At 42.8% G+C, this 18,911-nt stretch overlaps 1 protein-coding gene and 1 long non-coding RNA gene across 2 annotated transcripts in view; both read right to left on the bottom strand.

The window, feature by feature from the left end:
* The window catches only part of LOC129734720 (uncharacterized), a 121,443-nt gene that overhangs the window by 63,276 nt on the left and 39,256 nt on the right, over nt 1-18,911 (bottom strand). The window lies entirely within an intron of this gene.
* The window catches only part of SERINC5 (serine incorporator 5), a 44,008-nt gene continuing 27,688 nt past the window's right edge, over nt 2,592-18,911 (bottom strand). The window contains exons 7-12 of the mRNA XM_055699185.1: nt 18,399-18,494; nt 15,401-15,527; nt 13,700-13,766; nt 10,360-10,399; nt 9,547-9,694; nt 2,592-9,237 (exon numbers count right to left, since the gene is read on the bottom strand). Coding sequence (XP_055555160.1) covers nt 9,090-9,237; nt 9,547-9,694; nt 10,360-10,399; nt 13,700-13,766; nt 15,401-15,527; nt 18,399-18,494 — 626 coding nt within the window. The 3' untranslated portion in view covers nt 2,592-9,089. The remainder of the gene's footprint in view (nt 9,238-9,546; nt 9,695-10,359; nt 10,400-13,699; nt 13,767-15,400; nt 15,528-18,398; nt 18,495-18,911) is intronic.

Here is an 18,911-nt window from a genome sequence, read left to right as displayed (position 1 = left end):
GGGAGATGAGACACCTGGCTCTCGTGCTGTCAGAGGTGAAGCTGGAGCTTCCAACCTGGACAAGAATCATACTGGCCTGCTCAGCTGGTAGCCACAGAAACCAGCCACAGCTCAGCCAGCTGGAACTTTTCCTTTGTTTCAGAAGGTGCTGTCGAGACCTTACAACAGGACACTGGCACTCACTATGCCTGTTGTGTCGACACACCAGTTGCTGAGTAGCCTGCAAGTTCAGGAACAGCAAAGTCCAGCAACAGCAAAGTCCAGCTGTAACCTCCTGCCCCTCACACTCCTGTCACAGACCACGCAGTCCCTGCGTACAAGTTTAAACAAGCTCCTCTTGCACCACCGCTGTTGTGCAAAGCAGACGTAGCTCCTGGCAAGTACAGATGCTGGACTCCCACACTCTTAAACCCAATGTGTTGTTTTCTCTGGCCCCCACAGCCTGTGCAGTGGGGCTGCACTCAGCTGGAGCAGCAGCTGCAGCTACTTGGGAGTTCAGAGCCCTGGGGCTCCTGCACCAGGGTCTAAGGTCTCACCAAAGGTTAACTCTTTGCTGTGTGCTGCAAACACCACAACAAACACGCTTGAAATGCTTATGTTCCCTGAAGACCATCTCCTGGCTGGAAACGCCAGGAAGGAACATCCTGCCAAGATGCTGCAGGGTGGGCTGAAGGCAGGGTGGGCTGAAGGCAGGGGTGGGCAGGCCACTGGGAGGCCGCTGCGCAAATGTGGCTGGTCAGCTCTTGCAGACCTTGCACCACTTGGGAACTGCTTTAGCCTCGCACCTCAGTCAAAACATACAGCCCCCCAGCTACGCACACCAGAGCTGCAGAGAACTGCAGCTGCCGTCCAACCCTTAGCAACTTGGTCAGCAGTTTCTCATAACCACAAGGAACCCACGTGCGGGAAAATTGCTTGGAGGGGGGAAATTACAGAAAACTGGGACCTAATAGAAGCTGTAGTATTACAACTTTTTAGAGGAAAACGCAGTTGCCACTTTTGGACAGCACAGCCTGCTATCCTGGGGGAGCAGTGGAGGTGGAGCAGAGTAGGGACACCGTGGCCAGGCTCTGCTGTGCTCCCTGCAGGACTGGGAACTTGGTGGTACCACACAGCTGGTAAGCTGCACAACGGCTGTCAAACGGAAAATATATAAGATGATGCCTGTTGTTGGGCCAACAACTGTGGTGAAACTATTCTCCTTAGATGAACCTTGCTCATTGTAATCTTGCTATAATACTAACACACATCTCCACCCCAAAGTTACCCACCTCCAAGGCACAGCCACCCCTCACCGAGCATGCGCTTTCTATTTCTTATCAACTATGTCTTTAAATGAGAGTGAGAGAAGTTTACACCAATCAATAACGAAAGAATGTACGACTGGAGTCACTCAAGCTCCACCGGAGAGTGAAGTATGAAATGTGAATGAATGAGGGGAGGACATGGAAGACTCCATTGTAACTTCCGGGATCAGTTGACAGGCTGAACCTGCCTTTTCCCCCACAGGGACACCTATTGGGTTAGAACTTTTACTTATGCATGCTAAATAACTAACTCATTCTAGTTGTCATTGGTATAGTTTGGCTGTGTATCAATTCAAGCTTGTTTTTGCAAACAGTCCCTATTACTGGCAATCACAAATCTTGTCATGACTTTATAACAAAGAGTGTCATTCCATAAACTGTTAATGGGCATCAGCAGTTGCCGGCAGCAGGTAACACATTTAAACAAGGAGGGAAGACCAGTCGAGGGGTCCCCCTGATGTTGGTGTGTTTCCCTGAACAAGGCAGTCGAGTCGCCCTCCAGTCCAGCAGGGCTGTTCAAGTGAGGGGTCCCTGTAATGGGATGCTGACAGACTGGTTGGGCACAAGGGTCTTGGCTTTCCTGCGGCACTAAGACAGATGAAACACCTGGGGTCGAGAGGATTTTCACACACACACGCACACACCAGCCCCCCTTTCACGTGACACCATGCCCTGGTGTGGGTCTGGTCAGCTCCACGGCACGGGTACAGCCAGTACCAGCTGGCAGTGCTGAAATGGGACTCTACAACTGCCTTAATATGGATGGCGAGAAGCAAGGGACCCATGGAGAGGCAGAACTTTCCCTTGTGCGGACCTAGCTGTCAAGTTCAGCAGCAGTCCATCCTACCATAAGGGCAAATGAGAAAAAAACCAAACAAACCAAAAAACAAAACCAAAAAAACAAAAACAGAGTTCCTTGCTTCAAACAACTGCACAGGCTCCAGTGCTATACTTGGCCTGGAAAATACTGTGTTTGCACCAGGAGAAGTATCCGACGTATCTGAGAGCTGGATTGTATAGAGCAGACACCACGAAGAAATCTGTGCAACCTGCCAGCTTCCAAGATCATGCTCTGAAGGGATACAAAAATAACATGGACAGCAAGGCCATGTAATATTCTATAGGCCAACAATTTTTTTGTTAAACATCCAAATACAGTGGACAAAAAAGATCAACCTATTTATTTTACTAGCTCAGTAACTGCTTAGATTGTGTATTTATATATTTTTAAAGTTTCTCCTGGAACGAATTGAGTTTTCAACTTTAATTTATCACAACAATTCATTTCAAATGTAAGAAAAATTTTATTGGTCCATTAAACATTAAATCTATAACAATACATTCACTCAGTATACAAAAGGAAGTGTCCATAAAATCCATTAACATGCTTTAAAAAGGCAAAGCTGTTGACTATTTTACAATGAAGATGTTACAGTTCTGAAATCTTTACTAATCCTTAAAAGTCAAAGTGTTACAGTTACTACAGATCACAACACTCACAGAAAATGTTAAATAAACTAGCAAACCTCCACTTCACTGGGCTACAGCTTAATAAAATAAAACCACACACACACACCAAAAAGTTCCCTTGAGATATGAAGAACCTTGAAAAAGACTACTAAAAACCCCCTCACCATTAAGAAAATGTGTTTACATTTTGACTACTTTGCATCCAGCTTTCAAACATGGCATATACAAGACTGACCACCACTCACTGGTGGAAACAAAAAGCAGACAGTGAACCCGTATGTCCCTAGTAAGTATCTTCTTAGCTTGTATATGACAAGTTGAACTATTTTCTCTGAAAATCAATTCTCTTCGCTTTAAACCTGCTTGGATGTCCACAAACACCTAAGCACCTGGACATGTATCGGTAAGAGGAAAAATAAAGCTACAGTATGTGTAACTAGATATTATATCCCCATTGCTTTCCAAAATTCTTCTTGGCTTTGCACTGAGGCTTCTTTGGCAGAAGCATGGTTGCAGTGCTGCACCCTGCAGCTCTGGTGAGCAAAAGCCCTGGAAGCTTTAAGCTGCTGGAGTGGTTCCAAAACTGACAACTGTGGCTTGAAGAAGTTTGTGCAAATGGCTGTACACTATGGCACTGGGAGCTCTGGGAGACTGGCAAACAGGCAGAAGACAATATGGCTTATATCTGAAATAAATTCCAACTTTTAAAAAATAACATTATTTTTAACAGGTTGGAATGAGTTGAAACGGGGCTTGAGTTAAAAAACACAAAACAAAACTGGACTTAAGGCCTATTTGAAACCTACAGAGTTTCTTCAGGCATCAGAAAGCAGCCATCATGCCAGTCTCCTGAAGTTTCTACTTCAAACCCTCTGCAGTGTGTCTGCATCCCCGTCCTGGGGCACCTGGGCATTCTGCCTCAGGATGTTGAAAATGCAGACATACCAGTTCCCGAGCTATGTATCCTGCCAAGAGTACAAAAAGCCAAAGCTTTCTAAGCACTTCACCCCTGGCATTCCCTTGTACAGTCATGTGAAACAGTTCAAACTACTGTTTACAAAATTGAAAACACAAAGTAAAATGTCATAGTGCTGATTGTGTTTTCGTCCCAAAAGAACTTTTAGGCCACTTCAGAAAACAAGCAGCTTTCACAGAGGAAAAGTGATCCATATAATAAACTATGATCCTTGACTTTGCTTCAACACTGCAGGTTGTCCTGCTATAAAAAGGAAAGGATCAACAAGACCTGGCAAAGAAGTCTTCGCTAGTTTTTAGCACCAAAGACATCCCACTTGATAGGGGTCAGAATGGAAGTGAAGCAATGCCTTTAAAAAACAAATCCAAGGAGGAAAAAGGCAAATGAAATGAGGAGGTACAGCCTGCAAGCAAAAGCCATTGCTTCTAAAGACCAGAAGGAAAGATGAGAGCAAAATTTTAGCTGCAGGTAATCTTGCTCATCTAGGCACACAGGTACAGTCTCATGATATTTTGCTTCATCAACTCATTTAGGAGGAAAGCCTAAAGGTTTATAGCATAAAATCTTTATAGCATGTTTTCAAAGCAGTCAGTGGATTATTTTGTTACCAATACATTCAGAGATGCCCATGATACTGTGGGCTGCTAGCCAAAGTTCAACCAGCACTATTTCGAGTGTCCAAATTTTCCTGATGCATTGGTCAAAACCAGAGAACTGTTAAAAACCAGCTTTTTTGCAAGTGCAACAGTTGCTTCACTCATAGCAATGTTCTAGCCCATAAAAAGCTGCACCAGGGGCTGATGAAGCAGTTATACATGCACAGTTTACAATTTCAAAGCGCTTCTAGATTTGGTGCTAAACACAAAGGTGCTAAAACACAAAATAAATAAATAAATAGACATGCAGTGTTTATGATTCTGTGAGGGGATAAGCCCTCCCTCTGGACTATGCATATGCTAGCAACACTGAATTACCCGTTTCAGACACAAGTGGCCCAACCTACTACAAGCTTTTTGAGCCTCATGGAAATGCTTGAAGTACAAAGCTAAGAGTATCACAAAAATGTAATTAACTCTGATGTGTGTGAACACAGTGGAGTTCCTTGCTTGGCATCCATCTGCAAGGGCTGCCTACGTGCTTTGAGGAACTAGGTGGTAAACAGCAAACAAGCATATCCATCTGCTTTCCACACATTCTTAATAAGGTTTTATGGTCTCATTTGTTAGTCCAGCTGTTTGGATTCAGAGGCTTGCTGTCCGAGTCCATCCCATTGATTTTACCCCAAACAATAACAAGTAATGACTGCAGCTCTCAGTTCCCTTCATGAGAAAAACTAAAATTATTCTAGTCTCGGACAGCAGTGCAGCAGTGAGGTTCCAAATAACCTTCCTTACAATAGCAAATTTGAAAGAGTAGGAAAAGGCCAATAAAACTGTCTCATCTTCTCAGCAGCACTAACTTCTGCCAACACGGTCTGTTCCTCCAAGATGTTCCTCCATTAAACAACTCAAATTCAAGTTTAATTAGAGGAAACTTCGTACAGGACGTGTTCTCTAGCCTTCCTGTCTTTGTAACAACAGCTTCCTTACTTCACACAGGCCAAAAATACTAGAAGCCAGAAAGACTGCACCGTTCACATTCAGGAACAATTTCAATGAACAATCATGGCACAAGGCAGGACAGACACTGAACAGCTAACTGCCTCAAGCAGAACAGCTGCCCACCTGCATGTGCTTTTAGGTATGTGTCAAGAAAGTTAACTGTTTACAATTTAAATGTAAGTGTAGGCAACAACTACTCAATTACTCACAAAAGCATCAGGCTCTCGGTGAGTTTTCCCAGTTCATCTTCCACTGTACAGCAGTATCCGAATCAGTCTCATCCCCAGAGGTCTGTCAAGCACAGACTATTTCATTGTCCACATGCACCATGGGTCTGACTGTCTTGTACACGCTGGCATAAGGTACAAGGCAGCATCACCCAGTCACAGGCTCAGTTCAGGTTTTCCAGTTCCAGTGCCACCTGAATTACCAGCTATCACAGCAGTAGGTACTGAAGGCACTTTAAAAGGTTTTAAAACCCCGTTTGTGTGAACTGTTTGGAATTTATGAACTGGGCATTTGACTCCTTCAACCACAGCCAAGGATTTTATTAAGTGGTTGCACATGGAAGTTCACAGTACGGATTTCGCAGCAAACATTCAGGCTGCAACATTTGCTGGGCCAGCAGGAAGCCGCGCCTCACTGCGGAACTAGAGACTTTGCACACCCAGCTGCCACCAGTTACCGCTTCCTTAGAGAAGTCTGGAGATCCACAGTTGGACCTGGGGCCACAGCATGGACATGCAGGTCCTCAAAGTTATTTTTGGGGTCTTTTCGCACAAAATTTGCTCAGAAGCAGACAAAGCAGTCTAGTTGGGTGCTCCCCCATTCCCTCCCTATGTATACCCTCACACCTAGATTCTGAAGGTCAATAGCTGGTGGAAAGGATGAAGGAACAACTCAGCGAGGCGTGTGCTCTGTAAAAAGAACAGACTCATGCCTCGCTGTGGACTTTCCTCCTACAACCCTGTTTCCTTTGTGCAAAATCTATTTCCTTAAATACAAACTACAAAAAAATGAGCACAAGGAGGTGCAGGAAGTCCTTATGCAGGCAGATACTCCCTACATAAAATTAGTGTTTTTGTAAACACGTAAGAACATACATTGGCCAAGATATGTATTAAGATCATCCACATTTGCGACTGGGATCCCTGCTGTCAGAACCACAGAACAGTTACATTCCCTGCATTACGCTTGACGTAGCGCATGCTCTCCTCTGTAGAGCTCCTTGCCCAGTGTTCTGTTATAAAAAACATTGCTACTTTTTAAAAAAACACGCTTGGTTTCTCATAGTACAACACACATTGCACTAGAAGGCAACTCCTGCAAGCCTCTGTACTTTAGGGAACGGCATTCGTCAAGGGAGGAACAACAGCCTGGACCATCAGCTGCAGTTCACAGCTCTAGCACTGGATCGTGACTGCTTCTCAGAACAGCTGCTATGGTGGGACAACCAACTGTCAGACTAAATGTTAGTCATCATTGCAAAGCCCATAGGCTCTCACCTTAGGGATGGGACAGATAAAGGCTTCTGCATTGCAAATGCATTAACAAATGCCTTTTTCAGCTGCAGAAGAATCTGCACAGCTGGACTCCAAACGCAGAGACATACCGATGAGCCACCACGCTAGCAGAGCTCTTGGTGAGATCAGAAACCTCCCAGCAGAAGCAGAAGGAAATAAAACACCTGCCTCCCTCTCCAAAGCTATCTGTTGCTTTTCTAACTCAAAGCTAAGTCTCAACTGCTTTTTTCCCCCTGAAGTGCAAACAAGGAGAAGAGCAGCAAGTCACCTCTGGACAGACTTCTCCTTCCCTCAGATCTCATGACAGATGTATTTTGAGGCTCTTAAGCACTGGGGTAGGTGGTACAAGTATACAGGACTGCACACCTGTAGATTTCGTTTGAGGTAAGAGTGCATATGGTTGGGAAGATTGCACCCCCAGCAAGCTCCAAGCCAGACAGGAGCCCTAGGATACCATAGCAACAGGGCAGCTAATAGCGGTAATGAAATCAAGAGCAGAATTGAGATCTGTTACATTAGTATTACTCACCAGGTGTCCATTAGCCATCAATTATTGCAACAGAGCAAATGCATGCAAATATTTTGGCCACCTCATGGGCTTCTAGTTGTGCTTTTCTTTGTTTTGCAGAAAGCATTGGGTGAAGCTATAAGGGTCAATCATATTTCAAAAAAAACAACTGCTAAATCAGTTGTTTTGTTTATTTCATGCATATTTCACATTGTGTGTGTGTACACATGTATATGTAAGGAGAGAAGACAAAACTTCTGGTACTAGCACAAGTCATAAATCCATGCCACTGGAATGTAGGTAACTACAGTGGGTTCAACCTTATTCAGCACTTATGGCATCTGAGTTGTTGTTCTACCACCAAATCATCTGCTTAAAGCGAATAAAAGTGACATGGTTCTGACACGATATTGTCAAGTCAGTCATTTGTACTAAGGCAGCTGCTGTTACATGTGTCTTCTTGTCTTTGTTTTTTCTGCCTGCTTAGCCCACTGCTTGGAACAGTTCTCCAAAATAAGTTTAGTCTCCATTAATGGATTGGTTGGCTAAGTCTCATCCCAACAGCAAAACTAACATCAACAGAGGAGTATAAAAATATAGCAGTTAGAAAGGATACTTTCCAACCAACACACAGGCAGAAAAGGAAGATGATGCACTAGAGTCCTTTCCTGACCATCAATGCATTTAAAATATTATAGTAAGTAATGGAAACTGAAGATCCTGTGAGATGTTCAGACAAAAGTTGAAACAGTAGGGTAGAAAAGTACATGAGCATTCCACTTTCAAATTTAACAGCAATAGGCAGTGCTCCTGTCACTCGCATTTTCTCAACAGCAAACATTCTGAATAAGGAATGTACCATATCTTAGATCCCTGTGCAGTACACACAATTTTCAGTTTAAATGAGGTGGCAAAGCAAAGCTGAACAAAATTCTGAGTTTAAGAATTTGTGTGTAGAATTGCCCTTCTGTTAACAACTGGACCAGAAGTGAATTGCATAAAATATTCAGGTGCCTTTTAAAGTTATAATAGAATAAATACTCTATTATCATTGGTACATTCCTTTCTCAATCTAGGTATACAATAACTTAATATATTTAATATTTAGATAAATGATTTTTAGTGGATGCTTTGGCAGTCAAATTCTTACATATTCTCTATTTCTACAGAAGTATTTAGTTATGTTTTCTGAAAAAATATCTGGATGCTACTTAGAAGAATTCTCTGCTGTACAAAACAGCAGTCCAAATCATCACTGCAAACTGTAAAAGACACAGTTAATAAAAAGAGTATAAAAAGGAATGCATATTTGCTAGAAGATATCCAGCATTCACAGGAAGGAAGAAGATACACCTGCACTATGATCTTTTCTTTTCTTGATTATGAAGCCAGAGAAAGATTGTCAGTTATTTGAAAAGCATTTCACTTATTCCAGTTTATGCAACAACTGTGTTTGCTACACTCCACACCTAAGTTACAAAATTTTGGAACAGATTTGTTCCTTTGGGCAATGCTTGCTCATGATGACTTAAAAAATTTAAAAAAGTCTTCAATCATTTGTTTAGTCTGACTAAAAGTTTACTAACTGATACATTATGATAACTGGGCAATAGGTGTTTCCTCTTTACAAAATGACTGTTGTATTTTATTTGTAACAAAAAAAAAAAAAGAAAAGAGAAAAACACGGAAGGCCCTTCTGAATGTTCACACTGAGAACTCTCTGGATGGACAACAGAGTGGAGCAATAAGAGTCCACAAGTACAGACAGACACAAACCCAGCAGGAGACCATCTTAATCCAGAAGATGGACCAGGTTCCGGTGAAGAATTTTTCCATCTGAGCACTTTCATAACTGTTAAGAGGAAAGAAAAGAAAAGAAAAAAAGAAACAATAAACTCACTATTCATATCTCAGACTACAGTACCCTCTGTTTTTCCAAGTGGGTAACAGACTTCAGCTAGGTTAACCCAGACATGAAGCAGAGGACAGCAGCCCTTTACAGAGCAAGATCTTGCTCAAGAACTGCCAGCGAAAGACCTGAAACGTCTCTTCCAGCTTCTTACTTAAGGAGAAGACACAGCAATGACAGAAGTTCCTGTCCACATCTCCCCTCTCAATGCAGAGAGGCATTAATTTCTCAGCTTTAAAGACAGACACTTACTGGAACCAGTGAGTTACTGTCATCATCACGTAGAGCGAAGCCAAGAAGAAAACGAAGTGGAAGTAGGCGTAACTGTATACTGTGCCTTTCTTCTCATCGTAAATCACAGTCTGACCTCCCCTTTTTTCAACATGCTCTTCAGCATCACCTGTAAGAGACAGGAAACAACAAAGCTTTTGCAGATTTATTAAGAACTGAAAACAGCAGCTGGCATCACCAAGAGCACAGCAAAAAGTCTACAGGGTGATTTAGGAAAGCAACACTTGAACACTTCCTTGCCCTCAGGGCATGGGTCTAAGCCTTTGGTAAGGAAAATCAGATTGCCACGGAAATCCTGCCTTGTATCAGTTTCCTGGCCTACTGGCTAGTTTTTGAGCATTTGGGCCATTTAAATTGCTCTACCTGTAAAATATTCCTCCCACAAGTTCCAGCTAATAACCCCAACCGTACCAGGTCCGCAAACAGGACACTCCCTTCCTAACTCACTCCTGGACTGCAGTCCCTGCAAAGCCACTGAGACAAAAATCCAGCAGTCACACCCACAAGCATGCAAAGAGCAGAGATTACTCTGTGTATGTTGCAGTAATGAAATGTTCTTTAAGGAATCATTAACTAGCCTGTTGTTTTAAAATGGTATTGTTACATCCCCTGCCTTTTTCCCTAACCTAACTCTGAGCACTTCAGCTGCTTCAGTTTGATATGCTACAGAGCAAGGATACAAGCAGCTTGCCATGTGGAGTTGTGTCCTTACTCTCTTGGCTTTAATCTGAAAGCCACTAGTGAGATAAATTGTGCAGTGAAAATGTTAATTACCATCTCCATCAGGCACACAGCAAAAGCAGCAACGAGCTACCTGTGGAACAGACAACAGGAAGGGTTAGAGTCTGTGCTACAGCAAAGGAGCAGAACAGCTGGTGAAGGAAGGGCTGTTATGTCTATGTTACAGACACTGATTTAGAAAAGTCTAGTTTATTTCCAACCAGCACAAAACTCAAATTAGGATATGCCAGGTAGTTCATAACAGCAGTTTCTAAGCTTTGGAAAAACCTACTCAGTAAGATTTGGAGCAAATAAACCATTCTTTGAGATTCACTCTACCCAGTTTACATAACTCAAGGTCAAACACAGGTGCAAAGAATTATGACGATGCTGGAAAAGCTACAGTAAAGCAGTTGCACATTAGTAGTTCAGAGGGGACTTACCTCTTCAGACTTGCATCTGAGGGCTTTTTAAATAAAAAATTTCTCTACTGAAATAAAAGTGTAAGGAATTTTTAAAACCTTGCTGTATGGGTAGGAAATCACAACTGCACAAGCTAAGTCAGAAATGTACTTCGTAAGATTTTTCTAAAATGGAGCCAGAATGAATACAAGTAGAAAGAGTAAAAGCAGAAAACTGGTCTTACTGCTTCATTTAAATGAAGATCTTATCTTTTTTTAACTGATGGAAAAAGGAAGGCTGAAATTGACACTTTGTACTGAGGGGTAATATAAATGGGAAAAGGGTGCTGACTATCCAATAAATATATCAGTGCATTTTCTGTATCAGACCACAGTACGAGCCAGCACTTTCTGTAGTGCATCACCAATATTATCTGTTCTGATAAAATCCTCTTCTGGAAGTTATTTTGGTTGTGGTCTGATGAAGACAGCGAACCCTGTCAGGAAAATTCCCTTCCCTAACTACTATATCAATCAGTCTTTACTGTACGGAAGTATATTAACTTTGTTAATATACATTAGTTCACAATATACGCTGTGATGTAATCAGGTAGTGGAGTTTCACTGGAGACTTTGATACTGTTCATACTTTAAAAAAATACAAAACAAGCTGTCCTTTAGGACAGCTTGGCTGTGGAAATAATGACTTTGCTTATTGGAAGCTTAGAGCTATCCGTGAAGGCTAAAAGATACCCCTGGACAACCAAGATGATGCCAGCATCCCAGCTCCTCTAACACATCTTTCAAATCCTCCCAGCATCATAGATAAGTAACTATTGCAAGACTGACCCCAGGGACATCTGGATCAACAGATAATCAGCAAGAACACTGCAGATACATCACTGCTTTGCAAAGTTTTACTATGACTAGTAAACAGTAGCGTGGTTGGTTAGTCAAATCTGAATGCTTGAAGGGTATAAGGTTCCTGCATAAAACCACATTCGGGGTGCCCCAATTTGGCTGGGACACCTCGTGTGCATGAACAAATATTTACCCTTGTAATTCTATACCTTGTGTTCTGGCCTCTCTCCCTAGTCGGCAGGCCAGTTGCAAGTTTTCCCCAACACCCCCAAAAATCAGATAGCAAGCCTTTAAGGTAAAGTGTCCCAACGAAAACATCACACGGCAGTCTTTACCGTGCATATCTGTGATTACATATACTTGCTGGGTTCATAAACTCATGAGAAGCCAAAAAGCTCATTCCTTTTTAAGAGGCTGGCTGAGAGTTTAAATAAACCCTTATTCTGTATCTCTCTCTACTGCTGTGCCAAGCCTCACCTACAGTGCCAGCTTGAGCTCCTGTTGGGCTGCACTCACATTCTGAAGCAAGTGCTGAATTCCTTCAAACATTTTTATTCAGTTGCAATAAAGTCATTGCGCACACAGAGAAATGAAATTAGTAGTGCTGGCACACATACCGCTAGCTCCTTGTAATGCTCGGTTGTCTTCAGCATAGATGCCCACAAACCCTCTGTACAACACAAGCAACTGCAGAGCTCGTTCACACTCCTGGCCAGGAGACAAAGGCCTTTTGCCACAGCAAAGGCAATCAGAGTGCAATTAGTTGCTCTTCACCAGTCACTTTTTACATTTACGTTCAGCAGCTCTTGTACTGCTCTTTAAAACCAAATAGTCCTGAAATAATCCTGTTGGCAAGCCCTGCAGCAGACAAGCCAGACCCTCCCAGTGATGGGGCCACAACCAGTGCCTGCACTGTGCCAGCCACCCTCAAGCTGCCTGCTACTCCTGTCACAGGGTGCACTGCAGCCCCAAGCCCTTTGGAAAAGGTCTCCTATGGCATAATACTGGCAGAGGAAGGCGGGTGGGTGTGAAGGGCAGCTGTTTGCTACAGTGCCCCCTTGCCCTGCCCTGCCCCTCCTCAGCACAGGGCAGGAAGGCACAGGTCCTGCCTGGACCTGCCCAAGGTACACCAGGCCATGTCTTGGTGCTTGATGCTGACCTGCTGGCAGGCTGCCCACCTGAGAGGGCTGGGGTGGGGGCGAGGAGCCACTGGGTGCTCAGCTGCTCGGCACTGGCACCAGCACCCCGTCCGGTCACACCATCTTGCCAGAGGAAAGCTCTGCCGGCACTGACACATTCCCACAGTGAAACGTGTTTTGCTTCCCCGCACCCAGCTACCGCAAACACCGAGTGCCTCAGCGGATACTTCTGCATTTTTGGATTTGCACAAACACTCGGATTAAAGACTTGGAAAATCGAAGTTAAAACTGCAGGTGCAGGTAACACTAGTGCAGAGAGACCTAGGGATGGAGATGCATCCTCTGAACACACACACACATACATTTGAAGAGGAACACTAACAAGCCTAAGTAAGGAGTAACTTACTCAGCAAAACCCCACCAATTCCCCAGTGTTTCTGGGTGTTGCCAGGATAAGACGACCAAAGGAACAGGCATACAGAACGAAGAAACACGTACCGCTGAACCAGGGACAAGAAATGAAATCTGAGATGAAATTATAGGCAAAAAGAAAGGAAGTACTTATGTGTGGAAATAAGATAGAAACTTGGGCTCTTAGTCCGTTGCTACGGGAACAAAGGCAACCAGGACTGAAAAAGTTCAAGAACGCCTCCACTTCTTCATAGCTTCCCAGCAAACCTTTCCTTTAAATAGGAGGACATAATCTTGTGTGGAGCAGCACAACAACATTCATGGGAAGCCTGTAGGATGTTAAATCAACTGCAAGAGCAACAAATTATTTCAGTACATAAAAGGCACCTCCACAGGACCAGAAAGAGCTATAAAAGGGTCAATGTGGACAAGTGTTCTGACAAGTCCCTACCCTGAGGCACACAGCTATGAACAAACTTTTGTTTTCACCTAGTTACGGATGACTTAGCCATGAAAACAACAGCAAGAAAAGCACATGAGGAAGTCTGTACAGAAATCCTGTGGGAGGGAGCGAGAACTCACGTCAGTTTCAGGTGTTGCATATATTCCCCTCAGTGCCTCTGAGCTTGCACGTGTTGTTGAAGTCAAACTAGGAGGAAAAGAAAACACTGTCAAAACCTCAGCATGAGTATAAAGCCCAACAGTGTGATTTTTCAACACCACAGCAATCATAAATGGTCTACTCCCATTATCTAAGCTAAGCATTTGCCTGGACGTAGCAACAAGCACTAAGCCTGTGAAAAGTTTGTTCTGCACAAGTATAAACCAGCCTGAAAACAGCCACTGGCCAACTCAGTCTGAATCACGAGCTTAAAAAGTAGGTCACTCATGAAAGGTGAATTCATCACCATCAGACAGCAGCAGACAGCTAAGTGCTCCAATTTGCAATTCAGAAGAGCTCTCCCCTGCCGTGCACAACCGGTGCTTTTATATTAACTGCACAGCCATCGCTTTGGCTCAGCATTTCTGTAAAAGCTTTGCCATCGAAGTAACAGGTCACTGGCAGCAGTTTTCAAAAGTAAATTACCAACAACTATTGTCTGTGTACCAGTTCCTGGAGATCACTTTCTTGCATGACTGTAGCTGTCTGGGGGGAATCCTTTCTAGTTTCTCCTGATCAGAAATATTTCTTGCCCAGTCTTCCCCTTACAGGATGTGTAATGCAAACTTCCCACTACCCACAGGGAGACGTGTGTTAATGCTTTGCTGTACACACTGAGCCTTAGTAATACTTTAAAACATTCCCCTGAAAGCCTTCCTATCTCTGCAGCTACATGGCACACCCCCCTGCAGGCTACCTGAAGGTTTTCTGCATTCCTGAAACACCCTGTGGCACTGCAAATACTGTTCTAATGTGAACTAGATCCATGACACATGATATCCATGTATTTGATACCAGAATTAAAAGGTATCAGAAACAGAAGAGTAGCTGTGCTACCTCTTCTTCAGAAAGTCTCTCATTTTAATTTCAAAATTATGAAGAAGTTTCAGTATGTGAATTTTCAATTGATTCAAAAGCAGAATCTGCTCAAAATCCTGCAGCAGACAGGCAGTGCTGTCTCCTGGCAACCCGCACAGCCAAAACAAGTGATACATCACCTTTCAGTCATCAGCAACTGCCCCCTCCCTGTCCCGCAGCATGACTTAATTTATCGATGTGAGTGCAATAATACGAGGTAAGCATCACAACTATATGGGCACAAACAGATTTTTTTAGAGCAGGAGATTGCTGGCAAATCCTGATGGCAGTACTGTGTTCATCATTTGTTCAACAGAAGACCTAAACACTCCGTTTTGTTTGTTTTAAAGACCCTCAAGAAGCAGTCATAGCCTCTGCCAGGAGGCTACAAAAATTTCAAATAGCTTTTTTAGATGGACATAACTGCTTAGAGTTTTTTAATAGAAAGAGTAAATACCGAATCAAAGCCCTCTCAGACTGTTGGGATCACAGACAGCTTGAAATTTTCCCCTCCTTTTCTAGATACAAATTGCTCTATTTGGTTTTAATGAAATATAGTTCTTTCAAAAGTTGTATTACCTTGTTGAACATTTTTGGCTAAAATATCTAACCATTCTGAAACTGAGGAGAATATGAACCTTCCATCTCAATTCTATTCTACTTCTCCCCATTACTTTGCCTGCATGAGACCTGCTATAAGCCTTTACTAGTTGGACCGTGATATCTGCATTTACAGTGAGGTAACCGCAAACCCCCAGACTTACCAAGAATATAAAATGCAGCCAAACAAAATGGTAGTACCCAGGCCAGTAACCAGGTTTTCATCTCTGTGCAGGCCTTGACTAAATTCAGGTACACAGATTGTGATATTCTGATTGTTTTCATCCAGCACTTCACAAAAAAAACCACCAAAGGAACAGTTAGGAAAGATCATTTCACTGCATTTCAACATAGTCTTCACACCAAAGGTTTTCAGTCAAATATTTTTATTACTTCAGACACTTGTGTATGTACATTTCAGTTGTGTCTATCTATCTTTTTAAAAGATTACACAGAAAAAATTCTGTACATCTGACCTGGCAGATTCTGTGTTTCAAGCAAAACAAAAATGCAACTTAGCAGGTTACTAAAATTTCTTGTTTGACCAGAGCAGACAAGTAAAAAGACTGCTTTGTGAACTAACAGGTTCAAAGTTTACTAACACTTCACCCAAGACTACAGAGCCATGTAAGACCAAAGTAAGTACAGACCTGACCACAAGCTTCTTTGACAGCAGGGGTGCCTTGAGGACAACTATGAAATTCATACTCAGTGAAAGAGAAAAATGGTGGTCTGTAGTTGCCCTGTTCTATACAGAAGACCAAAGAAAAGTACAGGCAGCAGTTACAGGCAGGATTTTATCTTAACATCTAAGCAATATTACTTCTAGGTTCCTGAAATGAAACCAATTCAGTCCTTGATCTTGCAAGATGCACATGGCTTTTTGGTGTCTGCTTGAAGATAAGACAAGGCAGAGTAGTAGCCTGCAGCATCACCCCAAAGCAAGAGATTACAGCTGCACCTCATCTCAAATCAAGAGCCTTTTGAGACAATACTGTTTAAGGCAAACTGTGTTCCCATCTCCTCTTCCCTTCCAGCAGCCACATTGCATCCCCACTGGGACAGCACAACTATTTGTAAGGGCAGAGGGCAAAATGCAGCCAAGGCTACACCCAGGTTAAAAATAAACTCAAAATTCAGTCCCCTGACCTGGTGGGGGAGGACTGTGCATGGCCCTGCACGGCTGCACAAATGGCTTTATCAACACACAGCAGGGACAGGGCAGAGGCGGGAGAAAAAGAAGAGATGACAAGCCTTTATAAAAGACCTTGGTCAGAGATGTGCAGAATCCCCCACCAGCATCCACCAGGGATGCATCTGCAGCAGGGTGGGTTCACTGTTTGGCAGGTCTTTTATCTTTTCAGTTCCAGACTTAGTTAAGACACAAAGCGATAACACAGGTTCAGCAGACATTACCTTGTGTTTGCCCACTCCTTCTAAACATATTTGCAACTCTGCTTTTTGGGTGTTGTATATAAATACTTGTGGCTTGCATTTTCTTCAGGCCTGGTTTGCAAAGTGGCCAATTTGCAAGATGGCCAATTGGAAAGTCCTTCCTTGAGGAATGAGTCAACATTAGGTAAGTTCATGGCAAATATCAGTGACAGGGCATGAGACACATTAGTAAGTGCCAGCACCCCATACATTCTCCAGCACATGCCACTATAAAAGCTGCACAGGCCAGTATGAGAGTCCTTATCATACAGACAGGGGGGAAAGGTGCACCTCTGAGAACAGATGACAACCATGAGAGTTCTCTGGCCTGGGAAGACCAGAAAGGACCATCTGATTCAGGAGGTCTGAGAGAGCGTGCTTGATGTATACTCTGACAAATGCAACAATCACACTTGCAAAACCTACAAGAACTGGAGCATTCACTTAACATCTGAAAGCTTTGTTTGTCACCAGTTAATACCATACACCACTTTCTTCACCTTTTTTCTTCTTTTTTTTAGTGTCAAGTCTTATCAGTAATTCAGATACCTTCTAAATTAACTTCTATATTCATTCAAGAACACTGCTTAAGCTCCATCAATAAATTATCCATCTAAATACTGTTTTTCTTTCTTAGATCTAAAATACAATGTGCATGTGCCTGTGCCTACACAAGTGTGACAGCGGGAAGATTCTTTCCCCCACCTCTCCCCTTTCTTCTTAGGGGGTGTCTGTAAAAAATTCTCCTTCCTGCCAAAACATTTTTTCTCTTTAGTTATTGTTAGTTATTCAACAATAAAAGTTGAGCAATAATTAAAAAAGGGGGTTTAGCATTAGTAATTTGAACCAGAAAAGTAATCTTTAAGTGAGAAGAATGCTCCCTGTCCAAATAGGTGAATCTGATGGTTACCTGGGAAAAGGAAACAGTTTCAGTTGTGCTTGTCAAGTCTTGCTGGGGTTTTGTAGCATAAAGAACATAAAAGTCTAGGGAGTTCCCTACTCTGGGCTTGCAATGCCAATAGTGAGAAGGCAAGCGGAGTGCAGGAACTCTGCTGAAGAACAGCATCATCTCACACAACTGCAACATAACTCCAAGTCCTTCCTTTCTCAGAATGTTTCCTCTCAAAATGAAAGATGAATGGTACTCAAGTTTCTGCTCCATTAGGAATCCAGAGCTAAGGCTATCTAGCATACCAGTTCTAGGAGAAAAGAAGTGATTTTAGTATGCACTTTGATGGCCAGCACCTACTAACTGGTGGTGGACTGAGTCAACTTTTGGACGGAGCTGATCACCCCATTCTTCCAGAGGCATCCAAGAGCCATTTGTTCCAACTCCTTTCCCATCATGTGACCAAACACATTATGTATTTAGTCATATTCTATTGTACAAGAACATGCACTTGCCACATGAGGAATAGGCTACAAGACTCTGGGAAATCTGTCCACCGGAAGCAGGCTGGAATTGCTCTGGTGCAACAGATGCAACTCACCCAAGGTAAGTTAAGCTCCTCTAAACAAAGCATTTAAGGTACATGGTGAGTGCCAATTGCATGGGTTCTCTGCTGCATAGATTTATGTTTAGGATTCGCAATTTCTTCTGCGTGGGCCAGAACAGACCAAACCCAGCACTCCTATATCCCCAAATCTATTTAACTCAGGTTCGTTAAATTCTTGCTTTCAGTACATGGCATGTCTAAAAGAATTTGCATAAAGCATTATAAAACTTACTAGTTTCTGGTGGCTTGCTGGATAGTGCTGAGAAAGTGAGGTACATGACGTAGCAACTGATAACTCCTGACTGCAGCAATCCAGAATGGGGCTGGCCTTTACAAGAAAGAGGAAAATAAATTATTTTTGCAGACATTTTAACAAGCTGAAAAAGAAACTCCTATCCTTTAAATAACAGTACTTATTATACTTAATATAATAAGTACTGTTATTTAGTACTTAACTAGTTTCTTTCAGAAGAGTATCTTTTGTTTTACTTTGAGCAGTCCCTAAGTCTTTGAGGCAGTTTAGATACATTTCCACTGGCATGTAAAGAGGCTGTCCCTTAGTTCTGCTGGCTGTTTTAGAAAGGTATTAAATATTCCCATGTAAGTAAAGAATCACCCCTCTGCTCTCTCCCAAAGCACCAGCTTTCCAAAACCTATTGACAAGCTGCCATGATAATTTTATTTGCCTGTAAAATTTGTGCTGGAGTCACTCCAATTATTATTTCCAGGTCCAATGTATGCAAGA

This window comes from Falco cherrug, chromosome Z (genome assembly GCF_023634085.1).
Source record: "Falco cherrug isolate bFalChe1 chromosome Z, bFalChe1.pri, whole genome shotgun sequence".
In the NCBI taxonomy this organism is placed as follows: Eukaryota; Metazoa; Chordata; class Aves; order Falconiformes; family Falconidae; genus Falco; species Falco cherrug.
The sequence above is the reverse complement of the archived record's forward strand: the minus strand, read 5'-3'. Positions and strand labels throughout refer to the sequence as shown.